Source organism: Phasianus colchicus, chromosome 2, assembly GCF_987193195.1.
Source record: "Phasianus colchicus chromosome 2, bPhaCol1.hap1.1, whole genome shotgun sequence".
In the NCBI taxonomy this organism is placed as follows: domain Eukaryota; kingdom Metazoa; phylum Chordata; class Aves; order Galliformes; family Phasianidae; genus Phasianus; species Phasianus colchicus.
The window spans coordinates 17,721,635-17,737,338 of NC_143437.1; the positions used below are offsets into that span (position 1 = coordinate 17,721,635).

At 41.7% G+C, this 15,704-nt stretch overlaps 1 protein-coding gene across 8 annotated transcripts; it reads left to right on the forward strand.

The window, feature by feature from the left end:
* The first annotated feature begins 3,757 nt into the window (after window positions 1–3,757).
* On the forward strand, window positions 3,758–14,642 carry TLR5 (toll like receptor 5). Of its 8 annotated transcripts, XM_090135009.1 has the most exons (6): window positions 3,759–4,127; window positions 6,941–7,068; window positions 7,463–7,580; window positions 9,099–9,263; window positions 9,624–9,740; window positions 11,217–14,642. In XM_090135009.1, the coding sequence occupies exon 6, from the start codon at window positions 11,224–11,226 to the stop codon at window positions 13,804–13,806; it is 2,583 nt and encodes an 860-aa protein (XP_089991135.1). In that variant the 5' UTR covers window positions 3,759–4,127; window positions 6,941–7,068; window positions 7,463–7,580; window positions 9,099–9,263; window positions 9,624–9,740; window positions 11,217–11,223; the 3' UTR covers window positions 13,807–14,642. The 8 variants fall into 8 exon arrangements, 7 of the variants coding, with proteins under 7 accessions (XP_089991138.1, XP_089991135.1, XP_089991136.1 ...); XM_090135010.1 differs by lacking the exon at window positions 7,463–7,580; XM_090135011.1 differs by lacking the exon at window positions 6,941–7,068.
* Window positions 14,643–15,704: the final 1,062 nt, after the last annotated feature.

Sequence of the window (15,704 nt, forward strand, 5' to 3'; positions counted from 1 at the left end):
CTTATTGTACGTTGTAGGAGAGCCCAGAGGCACAATAAGAAATACATTTGGTAAGAGACTTACATACAAGAAATCAGTAATTTAATGCATTAATCACTAGAGTGCAGTTATAGGCCTTAATTTAGAAAGCATTAGTCATTTGCCATAGATAACCTTCTGTGGCTTAGAATTTCATAGCTCGAGTTCTTTATAGCTTTGCACAAGCAGCACACGCAAGGACCTGTTCTTTAGCTGCAAGCACATTTTTTCAGTATTAAATTCACTCCATTAAATACAAGGGAGAGCATGTGTTTGGATCTTATTTCAGTAAAGATTATATCCTGGTTGCATTTTAAGGGAGCTTATAAAGATTGTAGATTATTAATATATTTTATGAGCACATTGAAAATGGAGTGGTATGCACTGGAAATGTTACAAGCACAAGTATAGAAGACATCATAGCTGGTAATAAACTGTTGCAGTAAACACCCTATTAACCTGTAGGAGTCTTTACCAAAATATGAAACAAATGACTGTTTGTTACAAAAACTGCTAACGCTTATATTGGCCTTTTAGAACTGAACTTTCATATAAGATGTGTTCTTGAAATTGCTAATATCCTTAAAATTAAGCGTATCAGTGTTTAAGTTCAAGAGGCTGCAAAAAATTGAGGACATGGTAAAAATCTGTAAGTGATTACTTGTAGTTTTTGGTGTTTTGATGCGCACAGTAGAGAGAATATCTTTTCTTCTCCTTTTTTCCCAACCCCATATGGTGACTGGGATCCCAGTCAGAGTTTAGCAGTGTCTGACTGAAGCTCAGTAGAACCACAGGCAGTGGCTACTGCAGCTGAGCCTGCTTGCTGGGTATCTCACTCACCACATGTACGTGACCTGCATAACGCAAAGGGGAGCTGGGAGCACCTCTTCTTTGCACAGACACAGCGCAGGAAGACAGCTTTGGTTTTAGTTTCCATTGTTTCTTGCAAATGGCAGAACAACGCGAGATGGTTGTGTAGGTGTTCTTTTGTAGTCAAAACACAACATGCTCTGCATTATTTGGAATTACATTGCTTCCTCTGTGCAAGAAAGCATTTAAAGGTGTCAGCACAGTGCTGTGGAAAATGTGATGTGTGTATGTCAGAGAGAGTATAAGAAACAGGCTGCTTAACAGACCATGGAGCTGCTTCGTTCCTTTCAGGAGCTGAGTATGTCAGCATCTTTGATAGAGCCCTGTGAATTACGTATTTTAAACTCAGAGGTTTTTAATAATTGAAAAGAAAGGGTTTAATTCAGAACCAAGATTTCACTTGTAACAATAATGTGTGAGCATAGTTTAGAGAAATCAAACTCAATGCACCCAAGTAAAAAAGTTCTAGGTTGGACTTCCAACCTTTCACAAAAGCCATGCCTGTAATGGTGTGGTTAACAAGCAGCAGTGAATGCTGCATCATCCTGAGATGAGCTTCTGTGCTGAAAAAAATGTACCAAATATTTTAAATAAAAGACACTCAAAACCTAAAGCTAGGAAAGGATTCCTGTTTCCCTGCTGCTTTAGACACAAAGTTTTTATTCATGGTCTGAAAACAGCTAAGGTGCCACAAGTTCTCTCTGGGTTCTAGGCTTGCTTCAGTAACTTCAAAATAAAACATCTCAGCCTTTTATGTATGTGGATGAACAGTTAGAGGCCTATGTTAACAGAATACAAAACAAACAAACAACCCACCCACAATTCTCGCATGTTTCCCACTTGCATCAACAAGCTACAATAAAGGAATGGAAACTGAAGTATCCATATAGGATACTTCCACAGGGTGAGATATGTGCAAATTGGGGTCAAATGTCTAAATTCTGTTGCTGAGTGTTACTGTCACCATCTGCAAAGCAGTGGCAGACTGCTACATCCTTACTGTCTTCTCCAGTTTGTTACTGTGGTAGAGATCACTCCTGAATATATACTGAACTTCAAATATCCAGTTCTATCTCTTCTATTACAAATGAGAAAAGCAGCACCAAGTAAAAAATTGGTATTACATTACTTGGGCTTAAGTATCACAACCGCTTCCTCAAGCTGCAAATTTGCACAGAACAGACACTTTTTAATAACCCAAGTGATCTGAAAGAATTTTGTAGGTCTTTTCCTAAGCTATTTTATTTGGCTTTATCTAATTCCCTGTGTTCCATCTAAATGCAGTATTCCAAACTTAGCACAATTAATCTCTAGCTACATAAGTACTGTTTTCTGTGGCTCTGGAACTATTCCTTCAGTGCCTGAATGTCTTGCAGTGTCCCTCTTGATTTAACAGAAGTGGATCACAGGCAACCGAAGAGTTGCATTGATACCATTAAAATACATGCATGTACTATTAGTTATAATACCTACAAGAGAAGTGACAAAAATATCAGTAATTCACAGTACAAAAGCCAGACTAGCATGGGGACAGGCACCTTGCTGCCCTCTCTGGCCCAATCAATTCCATGTAAAGCGAAAGAGCGTCAGCTGGAAATGGAGAACTTGTCAGTGAGATCTCCTCATGGTCTGGTGGGAAATCAGAGACAGAAGCAGAGGTCAGATCCTAGTATGAGAAAAGAGGCTCTGGAAGAAGTGATCTGGAGGAGCAGGAGAGGAGTGCTACAACTGCTGAGAATTAGGTGTAATGGCTGGCTTAGGCAGTTGGCTCCAAAAGAGGTTTAGACCTGTACAACCACAGCAGAGTCCAGACTCATTTCATGGGTGACTTGCAGGACATGACCCTCACTCTGCTCTGCATCTCCAGCTGTCCTGGTTAGTGATGCTTTGGTTAACACAGCATACCCTGTAGATCTAGCATTTTAGTTAACTCTCCTATGCAATGTAACTGAATCCCCAGCTCACAGCTGTGGAAACAGCCAAGCAGCAGAGAACTAAAAAGTTATCTGGCCAACGCAAAAGCTCTTTTACAAAAATCTTTTCCAGAAGACTAAAGTAACATTTTTAAATAAAAATTACCCTGGATACTTTATTCTTTTTTAAGAGTCACTGTACCAGGTAAATAAATCAGTCCAGATACAGAACTACCATTCGGCCTCAATTTCTTGGGCCACCAGATCAAAAAAGATCTGAAGCTTTTGGAATGGGTCCAGAGAAGGCTATAAAGCTGCTCAGAGGGCTGGAGTACTTCTCCTATGAAAATGGGCTGAAGGAATGGGTCTTGTTCAGACTGGAGAAGAGAGGGCTATGGGGAGACCTCATTGTGGCCTTAAAGAAAGCTTACAAGAAGGAGAGGAATCGACTTTTTACATGGTCTGATAGTGAGAGAACAGAGGGAATGCCTTTTAACTAATAGAGGGAAGATTTAGGTTAGATGTTAGGAAGAAATTCTTTACTGAAAGGGCAGCGTGACCCTGGCCACATGGGCAGGGACACGTCTCTCTAGACCAGGTTGCTCACAGCCCCATCCAGCCTGGCCTTGAATGCCTGCAGGGAGGGGCATCCACAGCCTCTGGGCAACCTGTGCCTGTATCTCACCACCCTTACAGTAAAGAATGTTTTCCTAACATCTAGTCTAAATCTATCCTCTTCCAGTTTAAAGCCATTTCCCTTCATCCTGTCTCTATTTGCCCTTATAAAAGTCCCTCCCCAGCTTTCCTTTGGGCCCCTTCAGGTACTGAAAGGCTGCTATCAGGTCCCCCTGAAGCTTTCTCCATAGACGTGCCTGTCAGCATGAAAACTCGAGCAGCAAACACCGTTCCTACACTGTCCACACCGAGGTGAGTCGACAGGATCGCCATATACAGACGATATTGCTCGCTGTGTGGAGGCCGGATCCCCACACAGCAGCTGATGGCAGCAAGTCATCCATAGAACTGCTGCCGTGCCCGCGTTCCCCAGGTGTTCCGCCGCATCCCGGGGCGCGCCGCAGCGGGAAGGCCGCCCCCTGCAGGCATTTGCTAACTGCTGCCGCGTGCCCGCAGCGACCCGTCCCGCCCCGCGCACGCCTTCCAGCCGCAGCCGGCGTAACCCCGCGCAGCCCCCGCGCCCTGTGCGTGGGGGAGGAGAGAAGGGGAACCGGTGACGGGCGTTCCCGGGAGGAGGCGCGGTCACTTTCCGGCCCGCCGTCTCCGCGGGGGGGTCTCGTAGCCGGCCGTGCCGCCCCGGGGCCGGGGAAGGTGAGTGCGGGCGGCGTGTGGCACGGGGTGCGGGGCAGGGCGAGCAGCGGGAGGGACGGGGCGAAGCGGGGGCTGGGCGTCCCGTGGCCACGCACCCAAGAATTACCCGCGTGTCCCGTGCTGCGGGCAGCGAGCTGAGCTCTTACCCCACGCTGTGCTTCCCCGGGCGTGGTGCGCTTCGTTCTGCAGCGGTGCGGGGAGGAGGGCTGGCGCTGGGTGCAGCCGTCGTCCTTCACCTTCCGCTTCCCGGGCAGGTCGGAGCAGGTGCGGATGCCACGCGCCTGACCCGCTGATGGCCTTTCGAAGGTCCTTTGCAGCCGTTGTTGTCCAGGCGCCGAGCCGCTCCTCCCCACCTCAGCCTTTCCCCTCTGAGCCGTTAGTTGATATCCACCCTGCGGGAGATTTTGCCACCTGGGTTGCACTTCACCTGTTTTTAAAGCAGTATGTTATCCAGCAACTGCCCTCTCTCCCTCCCCCCGAGGCTGACAAAACTACCAGGGGAGCTTCAGGTTGCATATGAGGAAATGCTTCTCAGAAAGAGTGGTGAGGCACTGGCAGAGTCGAGGTGTAAAATTCCTAAGAGGTACATAGGCATCCAAGGCAGGAGTTGACGAGGCCCTGCTCCACCTGCCGGGTTATCAGAGGAATTCTCTGCCCCTTTTTTGTCACGCTCAACTGTCTGAGAACGCAACTTTGTTTTGTGTACTCCTGGCAATGCCTTGGGTCTGCTAAGGCCGAGCAGTCTGCATCTAAATCTGGCTATATCACATGACTGTTTTGATGTAAGCATACTTCTAGCTCAGAATATGTCCAAATGCAGCAGCAGATGCTGCTTTGTTTTGTGCAGTGATCTGTTGTTACAGTACACCTTTAATTCTGTGACTTACTTGCAAGGAGCATCCACCATCTCCCAGGTCATGGAGAGTTCATCCAGCTCAGCTTTATGCCTGAGGGCAGATGAGACATTGTCTTCCTCCTAATTGGTGACAAGCTTTTTCTTCCTGAAGCACTGTTATTGTGCAACAACTTCTAGAAACTCAATGAGTCCAAAGTGATCAGTGCTCCAGCAGTTAGTGGCTATTTGTTACGCAGGAGGGTTTGGCACTGCATTGCACAGGAGCTCACCAGCCACTTCATGCAGTGACTTTCAGGCAGGCCGGCTGCTTTTCTACCTTCTTCACTTGTTACATCTCCTGTGCACGATGGCTTTTACAGCACAGGCTTACAGGCTTCTTTCACCTATACTTACAAATACAGTTCTCACATTTTTGCACCTCTAGTGGCAAGTTGGAACTAACTTAAATTTACACTAATCCTATTGCAAAGAAATTCAGAAATTACCATTTAAATGTCTGAAGAAAAGAGCAGACGAGGTTTCTTACTTCAATTAAGTTGTCTGTGTCTCTCCTACGCTTGCAGCTTATTATGTTTCAGTAGTTTTTAAAAAATATTTGTGCAGAAAACATACTTGCAAAAGCAAATATTTCTTTGTTGTCTGTTATTGGCACCTGTCCCTATGATCTTTTAATAATTCCTTACTAAGTACTCTGCTCAGACTGGGTTGCAGGAGTGATGGAGTGACCACCATGTCACTTCCATTCCAGCCAGCCATTGAGTAATATTTGCTGACTTCAGCTACCAACCCTTACTGCTGCTTTCTGCTTGATCACCAGTTGACTGGGATCACAGTGCTGCTTAGATTTATTAAAAGATTGGCTTTGTAGGCAAGGCTGTACCAAATTCTGCCTCTGGCTCTAAGAGTTGTGCTCTGAATGCCTTTCTCCACTCCTTCCTCAGGATTTTCTGTCAAATTTCTGAATGCTGGCCTCTCCTAAGTTAAAAAATGCAACCTCCAACCTAGCTGTCATTCTTGATATTTACTTCTCGTGATCTCTTTGATCCTTCTCAGGTGAGAGTGTTAAACCTGGCTGCTTCTAATTACTGTGAAAGCACAAAAAAGGGTCCTTTTGTCCCTGGGCTAAACTCGCTTTGTGAAAAACACAGTCCAAAACAATAATCATAGCAGTGAGTTGGAAAAAATCTTCACTGTCCTCAAGGAAGCCTTGAGAAGTTCCTTTCCTCATGGCTTGGAAGAGTACTGGAAACCTTGCTGGTTCCCTTCTCAAGCCTAGCTGAGTCTCTCTCAGCCCTCATCATCCCCTATCAGAGAGAGCAGCCAGGGCTGCCTGGGGCTGGCAGATGAACCAAGTGGGGTCACCAGCCCAGCACAGAAAAGCAGGCTGGTGCTGTTCAGGAGGGAGATGCTCAAAGCAGTGTCAGGGGCTGGACTCTGGGGCTACAGCACTTTCTCTGTGCCTGGATCTGTTTTGAGTGTCTCCCTCCCAAGCAACACCAGCCTGCTTTTTGTCTATACATTCAGATTTGCTTTTCCTGTCCTTCTGGAAACCACACTGTTTTACAAGAGCTGTAATAACAGAAGAGTAGAGGAATCATGGTCTTTGAAGTGTGCATGTCTGCATCTCATCATATGATCTTAGGGCATATAAAAATGAATCTAAGTGATGAACAGGAACCAGATAATTACATCCAATACGTAGCTTCTCATTACCCAAATCAGTGGCTGTTTTTTATGACACTTGTGCTCTGTCAGGTCACGTAATGCCTTATTGCTTTAGGTCTCCCATCTGTGAAAGGAACTGCCTCATCACTCACCTGCCTTGTAGCACACTTTCTGATTTCAAGTTGGAAAATGCTGTATTTGGATTAAGCATCAGAGCAGCTTAAGGGAGAGGCTGAGGAGGTTGGAAGGGCACATTCATTAATCATCTGATTTTTTTTCTTTTTTAATTTAGATTGTAATTGGCTAGAGGGGCACCGCATGAACAGTTTGTTTACACTGCACAGCTTTTTACAAGCCCAGATGCATATATTATGATGGCTTATAGCCAGGGGAAAAGCGTGGAGCCTTATTTTTGTTTCAGTAAGTAGATTTGATCTAATAGGATAACAGCAATGATACATATTCTCACAATAGTGTATTCTCGCTGGCCTTACTGTTTGCGATGTATCTTTTAAGATCTCTTTTTGGCCTAGATAAATGTTATAAACAAACTCCTTGTCAGCTGGCTTACTGTTAGATTAAAAGAAAGAAGGTGCTTTTTGAAGGTCTTTGGTTGTTTTTTTTTTTCCTAAGAAATTTTACCAAATATCAAATCAAGGCAGCCCTTCAGTCAGTGTGTATAACCAGTCCCTTAGATAGACGTCCATAAGTGATACCATGAGTGAAGAAAAACATATAACATTTTTTAGATAAGGGTACTTTCCTTGATCTGCACTTTCTCCAAGAAGTAAAAATGACTCGCTGTTCTCTACAGAATCAGGATGTGGCTGTGGATATACAGAGATCACAGGAAAGGAAGGCTCCTTCATTTGTGTGGCAGTAAGGGACCCAGGAATCGATTGAGAATGAGAAAAACACATTACTCTATTCAGGTGAATTTCGATAGAATTTGGACAGCCAAGTCCTCAAAATCTGATCCATATGCCCTTCCTTCAGCCATCAACCTACACAGCCCCACCACATTCTTCTGCTGCTCCCAGTATGTGCAAACCATTGCACAGAACAGCCCAGGGTGAGGAGCCCTGCACATCAGTTGCATCCTCTGTGGAACTTGCATGGAACATCTCTGACAGAGCTGCAGCTCTGAATCAAGAGCAGAGCACATCATTCATGGACATTTTATTTCAAATTGAGCATGGAAAGGAGAGACCTCTGATATCACGACCCAGTTAGACCATTAAGGAAGCAGAGTATCTGGGTTCTTAGCCTTCCTCAGTCTGAGAAGCTTCAGGCTGTATCTATTAAAGACACTGCTTTAACCACAAGGCTATAAGCAAGTATGTATGTCAGGTAACAGTATGTTATATTTCTTCTACTGAAGCTCGGTTACTGAGCAAACAACAATTCAAGAGCTGTAAGGGCTCTTGTGGAAGATGATAAACTCCTGGAATTACAGTAATGGTTGCTTAATTTTGGTTTGTTGAACTAAAAAAGCTAGTTTACCTTCAACTTCAGAGCTGAGTATTGAGTACAGAATAAGCACCTGATGTGCCTGTCTTCTTCATTTTGTCCATACGTGCTTCTTTGGCATAATGTTGCATTCAGTCAGTATTTCCTTTATTCTGCAAAACTGGAAAGCTGCAGTAAACTCTTTCCCGGTTCTTTCAGTGTCTCCTTCCACTTAGATGTGTCATTTTCCAAGGTTTGGAGGCTGATGTCCTGCAACTTTTGTCAGTAATGTTGGATGCCATGGAGAGAGAAGCACTGATGTGTCAGAAAAAAATCCTACTAAGACTATAAATAATTCAAGTGGAATTTAGAAGCTCCATCTGGGCACAACCCTCAGTTCATTGTACCACAGCTCTGGTGAACACAGAAGAGGGACAGAAGTTAGAAAGAATGTATTTATATCTAAAAATCAGAAATGTAACATTTGAAATGATATGATTATCTACACAGAAACATCTCTTGATGACTGGATTTGAAACTAGAGAATTAAATCAAATCTTAGCATTTGTCAGAAAGCAGAGGTATGGCTCCACTCTGTCTAGAAACTTATTCACAGAATCTGTTGCAAACTCTGCAGTTGTGATTAAAGAAGTATAAAACAGTCTCTATTCAGTTGGTTTGGCTCTGGATATATACATACAGAACTTGGATTAAGTGTATTTTGTAGACATTCACAAGCAAAACTATAGAGTGATGGTGAAATCAGCTCACAGATTAATTTTATGTTAAATCACTGTAATTTTTTTATACAAACACATCTCATCATGGATGAAAAATCAAAACGGACAATTAAATGGTCTTTGTCTCTTCTGGGTATGGAAGGGAAAGAAGAGGACTGGCCTCTATGCATTAATTTTACAGGCAAGAAATACACGCTGACATTGCTTGAACCTATATTTTTCTTCTCTTTCCCTTGGGAACTTTTGTGGTGCCCGTGACAGCTAGCGGTGTTTCACAGAAAGACACCAGGATAACAGCAAGTGAGATCTTACATCCTGCTTTCCAGACTGCAAGACCTTTACATATGAAGCTAAAAGAAAAGAATGCCTTCCCAGCTGGCAGTAGGATTCAGGTTCATTCCCTCTACAGACTTGCAGCAATTATAGGTGAGATTCTCAGGCACTTATCAAACCTTGCACACCACTCATCTGTGATTCACTGACCTACAGAAAATGCCCTGGATGTTTTGGTGAAAGTTAGCACGAGCCATCACCTAGGAAAATTCTTCACAGGAAGCTATCATGGTCACTACAATAAGTTACTGACAAAAATCTTTACCAATCTAAATCTTGTATAAATAATTGTATCAGAGTGATCTTCTCTAGAGCCTGTCCAGATAGCCAGCACCTCTGCTGCTTCATTCTCCAAAAGCTCTGGCTGACAATTCAGAACCACTGAAGTCAGCCGATCATTCTCCTAAGCACACATCAGGTGAACTGTCACATGCTGATTTATATCTGACCCAGGGGTTATGTGGCGGAGGCAGAGGAGGCAGCCGAGGACAATAAGCACCCTAATGACTGTGACTCAAAACCACTTCTGAAACTGAAATTTCCCCTTCGTATCACTCTTCTTAAAAGCAAGTAAGTGAATGTTCTTGGCCATCAGCAAAAACAGGATACCTTACACATTATTTACCTGTGTGTAGTGCAGTGCATTTTTTGTTGGGGGCATGGAAAGGGGAACAACAATTTCTTTGTGACTCTCCATGGGACAGCCAACTCCTTTCTGGCTCATATATATATTACAAAGGTCACAGCCTCAGTCCCCCTACCTCTTTTGTTGTAATTAAGAAGATTTACAATTTTTACAAAATAGTTTGCTACTTAGAATGCAGCCTTTCAACAATGCCTGCTAGGTAAAAAATAAAAAACAACAAAAAAAATGGGGGAGTAGAAAAGACAATTATTTTCTAGTACTAGGGATAATTCCTCACAAATGCAGTTAAAATCTCTTAACAGAGTTTTGATAAGAGTTAGGTTAAGAGTTAGGTTCTGTGAGACTGTGTCAAAGTTAATGAGACTTGATTGTATTAGTAATTCCTATTTAGCAGTCTGTTAAAAATGGCTTGGACTTTCATTTGGTGTTTGAAATGTGAGTATCAGATTGTTTTCTACTGACATACTTCTTCACTTTCTCAGAGTCTGTGCCACTTATACAATAGCAATAAGCATAAAAGATTTTAGTTCAAGACCTAAATTCTGCATAGAATTCTGTTCTTGCGCGTTAAAGGAGCAGTGTGCCTAAATCATAAAAATTAATGGGATTTACCTCTTTTTAATTACCAGCTTAAAACCCAACTCTTTTTCCTTTCTGAAACAGGCACACCTTGTAGCTGTTTGGTGGCCGTCAGAGGGTTTGGTTCCACCAGGATTTACACTTTGCAATTTTTAAGCAGACTGTGCTGGAGGTCACCAAAAAGCTTACACTGAGTTGTCAGTCAGTAAATCATTTCAATGAATGTTGTTTAAAAAGGAGAGACAGATGGCTGCAGTCTTAATTAACTGTGGTGGTGGTGTTTTCTCTACCTACACTACAGAAACAACTACTTTGGTGCTAATAATTCACTCTACTCTACATCATGCTCAGTAAAAAAGACTTGCCTTGTTTTGGAAAGGTTTTTGCCTGAGAGAGAGAGAGAGACAGGCAGACAGATGGCATAATGCATGGAAAATCCAGAGTAGGAATAAGTTAATAAATGGATTAATCAGTGAGATACAATAAGGTACATAGCAAAATTTATGTATAGCTTAGCAATTTACAGTTCAGCAAATGTAGTTTTTTATATCTTGCAGCAGTTACATCGTAAGATGTATAGCAGTAGGGTTACTTTTCATGTCTTGGGAACTCATGTCTCTTTGGGACCCATATTTTGAGCAATCAGACAATCAGATGATACCTCGTAGACTTCAAAGAAAGCGATCTGGGATTTATCCTAATGTCATTTTTAGCATGACAGTAGTCGTTCATTCTACAACTGTTAAAAAGCTGTTATACAACTTATTGCACAGTCAGTCAATAGCAGAATTAATCTTAATATTTTAATTTCTTTCATGCAGATTCACAATGTTACATCAACAGCTAATAATTGTCTTTGGTATATCACTAGCTGGAGATATATGTGCATCTAGAAGCTGCTATTCAGAAGACCAAGTGTCCATGTATAATTTCTGCAACCTCACAAGTGTTCCACCTGTGCCAAAGGACACTGCAAAGCTTTTTCTAACTTACAACTATATCAGACAAGTGACCACAACTTCATTTCCACTGCTGGAGAATTTGTTCTTGTTGGAAATTGGAACACAACATGTCTTTCCTCTTTACATAGGAAAAGAAGCTTTCAGGAACTTGCCAAACCTTCGTGTCTTGGACCTGGGGTTCAATAACATTCTTCTGCTGGATCTTGATTCTTTTGCAGGTTTGCAACGTTTGACCATACTCCGTCTGTTTCAGAACAACCTTGGAGATTCCATCCTGGAGGAGCGTTACTTTCAAGATTTGAGCTCATTAGAAGAATTGGATCTTTCAGGAAACCAAATCACAAAACTTCATCCACACCCCTTATTTTATAATCTAACCATCTTAAAAGTTGTGAACCTGAAATTCAACAAGATATCCAACCTGTGTGAAAGTAATCTTACCAGCTTCCAAGGAAAACACTTTTCATTTTTCAGCCTCAATTCTAACTCTTTGTATAAGACAGATAAAATGGTCTGGGCCAAATGCCCCAATCCTTTCAGAAATATTACATTTAACTCACTGGACGTTAGTGAGAACGGCTGGAGCACAGAGACAGTCCAGTATTTCTGCACAGCTATTAAGGGGACTCAAATCAATTATTTATCATTTCGCTTTCATATAATGGGCTCAGGATTTGGCTTTAATAACTTAAAAAATCCAGATAAGGATACATTTACAGGACTAGCAAGAAGTGATCTTCGTTTGCTTGATATTTCCAATGGATTCATTTTCTCTCTCAATTCTTTAATCTTTAAAAGCCTTGGTAATCTGGAAGTTCTAAACCTTTTCAGAAACAAGGTAAATCAAATCCAAGAGCAAGCATTTTTTGGGTTGGAAAACCTAAAAATTCTCAATCTCTCAAGTAACCTTTTAGGTGAGTTGTACGACTATACTTTTGAGGGGCTACACAGTATAATATATATTGATTTACAGCAAAATCATATTGGGATGATTGGTCAAAAATCTTTCAGTAACTTAGTAAGTCTGAAAATAATTGATCTCCGAGACAATGCCTTAAAAAAACTCCCTTCCTTTCCACATCTGACTACTGCCTTTTTAAGTGACAATAAGCTGATGTCTGTAGCTCACACAGCAATAGCAGCAACACATATTGAATTAGAGAGAAACTGGCTCGCAAATCTGGGTGACCTGTATGTTCTTTTCCAAGTTCCAGATATGCAGTATCTCTCCTTAAAACAGAATCGCTTCTCTTACTGTGAAAAACATGTTAATGCTATAGAAAATAACCAGTTGATTTATATGGATCTAGGAGAAAACATGTTACAGCTTGTGTGGGAGAGAGGTTTATGTTTGGATGTGTTCAGGACACTGTCTAAACTTCAGATTCTATTCCTGAACAACAACTACCTTAGTGCTCTTCCACAGGAGATTTTTAGTGGTCTAACATCTCTCAAAATACTTAATCTAGCCTCCAACCTATTGTCTCACCTCTCTCTTGGGGTTTTTCCACGAAGCCTAATAAACCTAAACTTGTCTGGAAACCAGCTTTTTTCCCCTAAGCCTGAAGTCTTTATGACTTTGAGTATTCTGGATATAACACATAACAAATATGTCTGTGATTGTGCTTTAAAAAGCCTACTAGTGTGGCTAAATGAAACCAATGTAACCCTAGCTGGCTCAGAGTCTGACAGGTACTGTGTATACCCACCTGCATTAGCAGGGGTACCAGTGTCACTTCTGACATATGATGATTGCGATGAAGATGAACTCCAGCAGACACTCAGGTTCTCAGTATTCATTTTCCTTTCTGTCACCCTTCTGATGTTTCTGATGTCAGCCGTTGTTTTTACTCGCTGTCGGGGGATTTGTTTTGTCTGGTATAAGACCATCACCAAAACTTTGATAGGAAGCCATCCACCAGCAGCAGATACAAGTGAATACATGTACGATGCGTATTTGTGCTACAGCAAAAATGATTTCGAATGGGTCCAGAATTCCTTGCTGAAGCACCTGGATTCACAATATTTTGATAAAAACAGATTTACCCTGTGCTTTGAGGAACGAGATTTCTTGCCTGGGGAAGAACATATCAACAATATTCGTGATGCTATTTGGAAGAGCAGGAAAACAATTTGTGTTGTTACCAGGCATTTTCTCAAAGATGGATGGTGTGTAGAAGCCTTTAATTTTGCCCAGAGCAGATACTTCAGTGATTTGAAAGAGGTTCTCATTATGGTAGTAGTTGGGTCACTTTCTCAATATCAGCTGATGAAACACAAGCCAATTCGAATTTTTTTACAAAGAAGTCGATATCTGCGTTGGCCTGAAGATTATCAAGATATAGACTGGTTTTTAGATAACCTTTCTTCCCAAATTCTGAAGGAAAAAAAAGTGCAAAGGAATGTCAGTGGTATAGAGCTGCAAACTATAGCGACAGTCTCACACTGACAGTTGATGGGTCACTAGCTTTCTCAGTACTTTCTATTTTAGCTGTGCTATGGGAGGACAAAACAGGTCTGCTTCATCCTTCCCTGAAAAAGCAGGTAGAGAGTTTCGTTTTAAATCCTACTAAACTTGGAAACAACTTGAGAGCTAAGAAAGTGCAATAATTTTATGGCCAGTGGCACTTATTTTCAGAAAAATTAAATGAATCACAAATGCCTCAAATTTTGGATGCTCAGCTTCAAACAACTTACTATTGATTTTCAGAGTGCTACATACTGAAACATACTGTTTCAGACAGGAGGATGCCTGTTTTTATTTATTTATTTTTAATTCTTTTCAAAGACCATTGTACTGTGTGAGAGTGCCTTATAACTTTATGTTTTAAAATGGTGCTATATAGATTTCGTTTGTTTTCTACTCAACTAGGCTCAGATTCTCAACTGCAACATACAACCTTTGAACTTCATTCATTCCTTTCCCTTTTCCAATTCTTCTGCTTGGTGATGAAGCCACAGTCATTGGGATGCTTCATTTGCTGCTGTTCCAATTGGTCATTTTCTCAGTAGCCTCCCATCCTGCAGAGAGAAGCAGGTATCCCCTTCAGATCTGAAGCAAAAAAAGAACCTGAAAAACAAAGAAGAAACTACCTCCATAGCTATAAGTGGCTTCTGGGAAGCTTTCACATTCTGTGGATGGAATATATATATGGATAACTTGCTTGTCTTGTGGGTTGTTCTTGGTAGTCCTGTATCCTGACCAATTAAGATCTTTTTTTCTGATTCTATTGAAATAATTTTCTAGAGTCATAAATGTCTGCTCTTTCTTCTTCTTACCTTTCTTTTCTTAGGTATGCATCTTCAGGGCACATTTGGGGTCATTTTAATAAAATCTGATCCATCATTGTTGTGGTTTAACAACAGCTGCACAGCCTCACCAAAATAATTCCAATATGGGCTGGGTGAGTTATTCTCTGTAGTGAAGATGCAGGAATGGATGGGTTTACAAACTGGCTGTCTTGACCTGAGCTGCAAACAAAAACTACCATCTTAACTATTTTCACAGAGATAAGAAGGCACAATCCACTTCATGTGAACGCAGCTGTTTGAGTATAGAAGCACTTGTGACTGATCTAATTTACTTTCAATATTCTATTAATACAACTACTACAGTGAAATATTATTTCCGTCTCAATCAGTGTAGGCATCCATGAACAGAAAAGGGCTAAAAAGTTTGCTTGGGGCAGAGGGATTGAAAAAGGGACCAGGCTGTGCTCAGGAAGCCCTGGGTGTCGCTGTTGGCTCAAGTAACAGCGAGGGTTTCTCTACACTCCTGCCTCTGTCCATTGCAGCCACTGACATTACAGACAAAAGCTGCTGCAGAAGGTCAGAGAAAAAAGGAGCAGCCCCAGCTTCCCAGAGACCCTGCAGGCTGTTAGGAAAGCCATCACTGTGCCTTTCTTTCAGGTCTCTAAAAATGTCAAACATTTTTTTTTTTTTTCCCTACCCAGTGCAAATACTTAAAGGCATTCTTTGAAGTCAGAGGTTATATCAGAGAGTACTTAACATCATTAAGCATCACTGACAGGCAGCCAAAGGAGGAATGAATCTGTACAATCAAGATCATATGCAGGTCTAGACTGTTAGCTGAGGCATCTGCACATGGTGTAAGACATGGCAATTCTAAAAGCATACTTAAATTACATCTGTATGACTTTCACAAAACATTTTTCGTTGTAGTAATAGAATGCCCTCTCCAGTTTGGGCCTTACTCTGTACTTATAAGACACTCTTATCGTTTCAGATACTTGAAACTTAATTCAGATAACATATGGAGGGACTACTGAATATAACTAGATATAGTTTGCCAAGATGGCTTTAACCAAGGCTTTGCCACTCTGTTTT

Coding starts and splice junctions, on each gene's coding strand:
- TLR5 (XM_090135012.1), top strand. CDS start 11,224: ATGTTACATCAACAGCTAATAATTGTCTTTGGTATATCACTAGCTGGA.